The sequence below is a fragment of the Juglans regia genome, chromosome 12 (assembly GCF_001411555.2).
Source record: "Juglans regia cultivar Chandler chromosome 12, Walnut 2.0, whole genome shotgun sequence".
Lineage (NCBI taxonomy): Eukaryota > Viridiplantae > Streptophyta > Magnoliopsida > Fagales > Juglandaceae > Juglans > Juglans regia.
In genome coordinates, this window is record NC_049912.1 from 31,345,988 (window position 1) to 31,353,588 (window position 7,601).

General features: G+C 32.8%; 1 protein-coding gene across 1 annotated transcript; it reads right to left on the reverse strand.

Moving 5' to 3' along the window:
• Window positions 1-5,100: 5,100 nt before the first annotated feature.
• LOC109007666 (probable chalcone--flavonone isomerase 3) lies at window positions 5,101-6,808 on the reverse strand. Its single transcript, XM_018987434.2, has 5 exons — window positions 6,684-6,808; window positions 6,394-6,477; window positions 6,083-6,238; window positions 5,635-5,864; window positions 5,101-5,489 (listed from the first exon to the last, which is right to left on the reverse strand). Coding segments are annotated over exons 1-5 (633 nt in total). The 5' UTR covers window positions 6,685-6,808; the 3' UTR covers window positions 5,101-5,327.
• Between the last annotated feature and the right edge of the window lie 793 nt (window positions 6,809-7,601).

Genomic DNA, 7,601 nt, shown 5'->3' on the forward strand with positions numbered 1-7,601 from the left:
TATTTCGTTCCTGTCGGCACATGCAACACATACTCTAGCTCTACTAAGCTTTTCTTTGAAAGGCCTCCAGTTAGGCTTCGTTTGGTTCCAAAATTACTCTCAACTCATCATTACAATTTTTTCAAATTCTAATATAAAATATAATAAATAATTCAATTTTTTTAAATTTTAAAATAATAATAATATTAAAAAATAATATTTTAACAATATTTTATCATCTCAACTCAACTCACTTCAACATCCAAACACAACCTGAACTGCCTGATTCTAGTTATGTTACAGCTTTCTCTAATCGAGAATTTAGAGAAAAAAAATGTGAAGATCTTCGTTAATGACTCCAGAACAAATGATTGTAGCACTTTCATGAATGCGGATCACAACCGCATTCGACAAATCTACAAGTTGGATTTTATAATGCTATTGCAAAGGTCCCTTCAAGCCAAGGAACAAGGGCCTAAATGTAATTTATTGGTCTAATTGCCCGTTTATTTTTATTTTCTATTCTTTGCACTGTAATTTCTATAAAGGGGTTTTTGTCAGGGTCCCCCCACTCTCTCCTCTTGAATTCTCTTTTTTAATTTAATGCAAGTTTGTTGAAGGAAAAAAAAACACACACACACACCCCTGAAATCCCTGTCATAGGGTACTGAGGACATTAGCTTGATATAAAGGTGTCAGGAATGGGCACAAGCACTACTCAAGATTGAGGATGTGAAGCGTCATTTTTAGTTTACAATAATACAAATAAATTAAGTTAATATTTTAGAAATTTGATATTATGTTTAATATTTATTTTACACCAAATCCTCATCCAGGGCATTTTAGATTTGAGTTTTGTTGAGTTATAAAAAACTGGATAGGAGGATATAAACCTCTTGGTAATTTTTGTTCTCCGAAATGTTGGCAATATACAAGAATCTGTATTGGAAGGCGGCCTAATCCTCAGGTCGTATCGTGGGCCTGGGCTATAGTACAACCCAGCCTAGCCCAATAATCGAATCAATCAAGGGCCTAGTCCATTTCAAGTATATAAGAGTCATCATTGAAAAAATAACCGTTTGAAGACATCAGTTGAAGGGCCATCAGCTTATCTGAAATAAGCAGTCTCAACATCTTGTGGGTGGAATTTTAAATAATGGATGAGATAGTTATTGCATAGCAACAGAAACATCATGAGCTTTATTTATACCATCCATGTGACAATGAAGATTGTCTGACTCATTGGCTAGAGAGAGATCTTCATTATTCTTACTGACTTAGGCATTTGAGGTGTTCCCTTGAACCCTCAAGCCACACTCTTCTTTGGTTGCAGATGATCGTGTGTGAGAAGCTGTGAAACACATCTATAATATGTATAGTTTGTTTGTTAATTTCATACCAATAAACTTAAATTTTTTTTTTTTACCCCAAGCTTTTCAATACAAAGACAACAGTACAAAGCACAATCGTTGTTGAAGTCTAGCAGCATGATCTTAAGACGACACGGAAATCAGATTAGCAAAGACATTATCTCCAGTCAGCAAAGACATTATCTCCGACTGGTTGAATGTCGACTGGATAAGGAAATCCTGTATTAAAAGCGTTCTCTATATAATTATTTTGGAATGTTACTAGAAAGAAATCTAGCATTCTTTTTCCTAGACAATGGAGAGAGTGAATCAATTGGGTCAAAGGCTTTTGACATAGACATATATTAAGATCAAGACTTTAGCAATATTGATTGACTAAATTATTCTCCCGTCAAATATTCAAAGTTAACTTCGATCGTGGGAGATTATTACAGTGGTTAGGTTATGTTTCCTTGCCAACTAATTTCAGAGGGTTGCCCCCATCAAACGGTATGTATGTGTATATATATAAGGACAATATTATATATTAAGGGGAGGGTCTAATGTCAATTAAATAAGTTTTGGTGAGGGCAGGCGGCTGAGTCTACAAGTTATTAAATATAATCAAATAGCAATTGGGAAAAAAGGGAAAATGTTTTACAGTATACATACATTGATCAGTAATACTAGTCTTTCTATTGGGATTTTTTTTGTTTTTTTACTTCATGATTATAAAGAAGTGTTTTTTAATAATATTGTATCTTTTTTTAAAATATTTAAAAGTGTGAACTCTCCGCGATGGCTCTACATTGATAGTAACAAGAGTAGTACAACCACTGCCGATATCCTAGCTTTTCCTAAGTCACATGAGTTTGTTATTATTATTACAATAATAATTATTTTTATCAGTTACTACTCACTATCTCACACCTCACATCCTATAAAAGAAAAAAAAATTTGTTAGATATAGAGTGTGGAGATAAATAGTAGCTAATATATAACAAAACACTTATTACAAACCTCTTGCACAAGACGCCATAGAATAGCTTATAAAAAAAAACTAGTGATTTATTCAGGAAAATCAGATTGCAATTTTTTGTTTAGGAATAAATGGTGAACTTACAAATATTGACACCACATAATAGCTTATAAAAAAACACTAGCTACCACTTGTATATTAGAATCGTTTATATGTCGTCAAAATATATATATATATATATATATATATATATTAACCCCTATAGTGGCGAAATGAGATGGAGGACACGTGGCCGAGGCTTACTCCAATGAAGGACACAATGGCTCTGGCTGCGTCTCGTCCACGGGTGCAAGATGCCGCAACGTGGTGTATGTGTGATAGTTACTGTAGGGCCTTCACGGTCATGCATGGTCTAGGCAATGAAGTCGCCACGATGGTTCCGTTGTAAAGTCGCAGTGTTTTTTGTTGTTGCTGGCGGTGCTCTATTTTGATGGGTTCAAAACATATGGTATTAAGACTACGGGTCAATGGTGTTGCATCTTGCCATTTGTTGCTCGCCTGTGGAGGAGACATGGTGGCTTGCTGGGCATGCGTGGAGGCTTGCGATTTTCTTGTCACTGTGCAGTGTCCGACATGAAGGGCTGCTGGGCTTCGAGCCGTGCTGTGAAGCATATTTTTATTTGTTTGTTTATTATTTATTTTATGGATAAATGTGAAGTATTACACCGTATCAAAGTTAGAACCATCATTGTGGACCGTGGATAATTTTTTTCTCCATTCTGATTTGTTGTGCAATTTTTTATATTAACAAAGGGAGGGAAGGTCCTTGATATTCATGAATTGGTGTACGACATGGACTTATTTATTTTGATTTTTGTCTAGGGTATGGATGTCAAATCATATTAACGGGTCGTGTTTGTGTCATGTCAAAACATGTATATTATACTATATGGGTTAACCCAAATACGATTCGTTAAATTTATCGTGTCAAAATCTCAAATCCTAACACAATCCATTAACATAAATAGATGTGTCGTGTCAACCCGTTTTGACTCGTTAGTAAATATTATGAAATATGTTAACCCGACCCGACCCATCCCGTTTCGACTTGAAATTAACTTGTTTGATCTGATTAAGTTTAGCATAATTTTATATAAATGTTAAGCTTATAATATCTATAAAAAAATATAAAACTAATTACAAGTCCAAAATTATAATTCAAACAATAAAAATATGAAAATTAAAATCCTAACAATTTTACTTTTAGGTATAAGGGTATAATTGTAACTTTAAATTTCTTAATGGATCATAATGGGTTGATTCGTTATCAACCCGTTAAACAATCGTGTCTTGACGGGTCAATCCGTTTTGACCCAAATCCATTAAGACTAAATCTAAATCCGTTATTATCGTATAGTATTCTTGTTGGATTAACGAGTCATGTCATATATTGTCACCCCTAACTTGGGGTTACTTGTTTTCTTGGATTGTATATATGTCTTGTTAGGTCGTATTTATTCCTCCTACAGTTTTTGGTTTTGTTAGGATCACGTAACCACACATGTATTCATCAAACATAATTAAGTGCATCAATTTTGTAAATTTTCTCCCTTCTCCTGCCGTAACGTGACGCGATTAATGAGTTTTAATTTATTTTTCTTTTGCTTTATTAATTTTATCGTAATTTATTATTAACTTTTTATTTTATTTTATTTCATTTTTTAACAATGTTAATTAAAATCTAGAGGAAATATTTATATTAGATGTTGAGATGAATTAAGTTGAGTTAAGTTTAATTATGAATGGTAGTATTTTGTAGATCTCTTTAAGATGGATTTAATATTTTTAGATTGAGATAAATTTAATTTTTTAGGTTGAAATATATGAAGTATGTTGAGACGAATTTAATTTTTTTATGAAAAATTAAAAAAATAGTAGATTCCATTAATAATTTATTTGACATGAATTGAAATTAGTTAAGTTTGACTCAATAACCAAACACAACCTATTTAAGGTTAGAATAGGTCGGTGGAAAACTCGTTTTAGGTTGCGTTTAGATTGATGTTGAGTTGATCTCAGTTTTGTATGAATAGTAGTGAGTTAAGTAGTGAAGGAGTTATATAGTACTCATTTAAATTGAGTTTAAAGTGTGTTTGAATGTTAAGATAAATTTAATACTTTTTATGAAAAATTAAAAAATATTGTGAGTCTCACATATAAAGATGTGTTAAGTTGAAAAAGATTCTGAGTCTGATTTTGAATTGAAATGAATTTAATAATTTAAAAATTAAATATTTAGATATTAAATTTAACTTAAAATTAAATTCAATTCAATTGAATCTTACAACCAAATATAGGTTAGAAGCTACCAACTCCCAAGTCTCCAACTCTCTTACGGCCTCACCTAACTTTCAAACCTCCCCAGCATTTTTCAGAACCAAGTCTATACTAAACTAAAGGAGGAGGAAACTGCGGGTTGGAAACTTGGGATGGTCACATGACATGGCTGTCGGCTAACTATATAGTTTTTTGGTTACAGAATAAATAATTACCCTGGCGGCCAAGTGGCAAAGATAAAAGAAAGTGTTACATTTACCAAAAAAATAAATTGTACGTTTATACTTTATAAAAACCACTTGTTACTTTTTAAACTTCATTAATTTGTATTTCTACGTACGCACCCACAGAAATTATAAATTAATTCCACGATTCTGTTGTGAAATAAAATATAATTGTTGCAGAGAGGGAGAAGAGGCACAGCATCATGGGCAGCAAATTAAGACTCATCATTAAAAAAAAAAAAAAAAGCATCTTATTGATATAGAAGCAAACGAAGCAGCTAGGCTTTTTGTAGTAGAGGGACAAAAGTTCCAAATGATCAGGCGAGCGATCGATGGAGCATATATATATAATTAACATGAAGCTAAGGTAGCAGCACCAAAATCAACCCATGCATAGAAGACGTAATTATAAATTAGGTAGCAGGTAGAGGTGAACAAAATGAAGAATGTTCATTTCATTTAGATAGATAACTCGGCAGAGAGGGTATTAGCTAAGGAGGATATGGTTGTCTGAGAAACCCCTCTACTTCCTCCCAAGTACCATTTCTGGATCATCTCAACCACGTTTGCGTTCTCCACCTTTATTTTCGACGACTCCTTTCCTTCAGTCGAAAAAGCAACCTAGAACCATAGACACACACATATATATAATATATGCACGGGTTGGTAGGTACGTATCAGCATTTAATAATATTTAATTATCTGACGTAACTATATAACTAATTAAATAATTATAGCTGGCATATATATATATATATATATATACCTCGGCAGTAGTGGCAGGAGTTGCTGAAAAATGAAATGTGATGATGGAATTTTTCTTCAAATATTTAGACTGGAAAAACTCAACGAGTGTCTCCAAGGCTGCCTCCTCCTCCTCTTCATACTTATCATCGGCAGCCAATCTATCCCTCACTGCGCTCTCTAGCTGTACCCCATATTGGGACCCCTTGATCTCCTTAATCACCACGATTCGTAGAAATTTCTCTACCGGAGCTGCATATATATATATGGTTTAATTATATAATTAATTAGCATTGGGAATTTTAAAATTAATTAGCCTCTAATTAATTAGACAAGTGACTTAATGCTATATATATATATATATATCTCGAATAATATTATATCTTAGATTGGTTGCAGCAGCAGCAGCAGCAGCAGCAAATTAACCATATAAATATATATATAGACTTGAATAACAGAAATTACTGTACCAGATATAAGCGCATCAAAGAAGCCATCATCCTCAGCGAGGGCTTTTTCAGGTTTCCCCTTCCATTGCTGTAGATGGTTCACAATTTTGGGTTCCAAATAAACTCCAATTGCTGTGAACTTAATTTGTAAAAAGTGTATTTCAATATCCGTAATTCCTGTCGCATCCAAAATACAAAATATATAAATATATAGGTCATAATCCACAAAATATAAAATAACATGATACTAATTAAACTAAACCTAACAATCTTTATAATTAATTGGTAGCAAAAAGATATAAATCAAGCATGACAATTAAGTTCATGTTTACCATGACCCAAGAGCGACAAGGGCTTTGTGGCGACAATCTCCTTGGGAAATGGAATTTCATCAACCATGACCACTTCATTAGCCACTGTACGTACAGCACACATGATAAGGAACAAAATCTAGGTTGAGAAATAGAAGAAAGAGATCGAGTGCTTGCGCTGGCTGCTTTTGTTTAGCATTCAGAACAATTTGTTCTGATCACTTGTTACTAGTAAAGCCGCGCGTGTGTGTAATTTAAAAAATTAAGCAGAAGTGAAAGGAAAGAGGTGAGAAATATATAGCTGATCTTACTTATAATCGCTCGCAGTCAGGAGATGAAGAGATCGAAAAATAGAGCTAGCGAGAAAGTTCGAGAGAAGTTTTGTTTGGTAGAAGCAGGTTCATCAAGGAAGGAGGGTGAAGCTGATATTTAAAGCTCTCTCTTTACCTATAAATTATAATATTGGGACGGGGGTAGCTGTACGTACGCATCACATGTCATGTATTTAGCTTTATCTAACACAACACCCTCATCATGATCAATTTTATTTGTGTCTTCCAGTCTTTCGGCCTATCGAGGGCGGGTTGGTTTGTTTGATCAAGTTGCTGAGCTCGTGATTCATTTTATTTTCCTGCTCCTTACTTTGACTTTTCAACCATCGCCCAATTACTTCTTTCACGCTCTTTGGCCCATCTTTCCCAATCCCAATCGCTCTTTGGTCCAAGATATCATTTTGTTGTACTGAAATAGATATTCCAAAAAATAATATAATACTAGATACAATTTTTATACATTTTGTTGTACTGAAATAGATATTCCAAAAAATAATATAATATTAGATACAATTTTTATACATTTTGTTGTACTGAAATAGATATTCCAAAAAATAATATAATATTAAATACATTTTATAATATTAAATACAATTTTAGAGTGCATAAATTTTGTATATTTTATTTAAAAAATAAAATAAAATTTATTGTTAAATTTTTTTTTATATAAATCTCAAATTTATTTATTTATTTTTAATGAAATGAGACTTATACCTTTAAAATTCTAAATATATATATATTTTAAAAAAATTAGGTAAGAAAACGCATTATTTGGGTTGGATTTCCTGGGATTAATAATTTAATATTGAAGTATGGCCCCGTACATAATACATTTCTTCCGGGCTCAAGATTATATATGAGGCCTTATGGCTGCCCAGTACCCACGTGGCGAGTTTG

Excerpts from the sequence above, each read along its gene's own strand:
- LOC109007666 (XM_018987434.2), bottom strand. Across the intron at positions 6,239-6,393 it reads CTTGTCGCTCTTGGGTCATG|GAATTACGGATATTGAAATA; the intron begins GTAAACATGAAC and ends TGGATGCGACAG. Across the intron at positions 5,865-6,082 it reads CTTTGATGCGCTTATATCTG|CTCCGGTAGAGAAATTTCTA; the intron begins GTACAGTAATTT and ends ATATATATGCAG.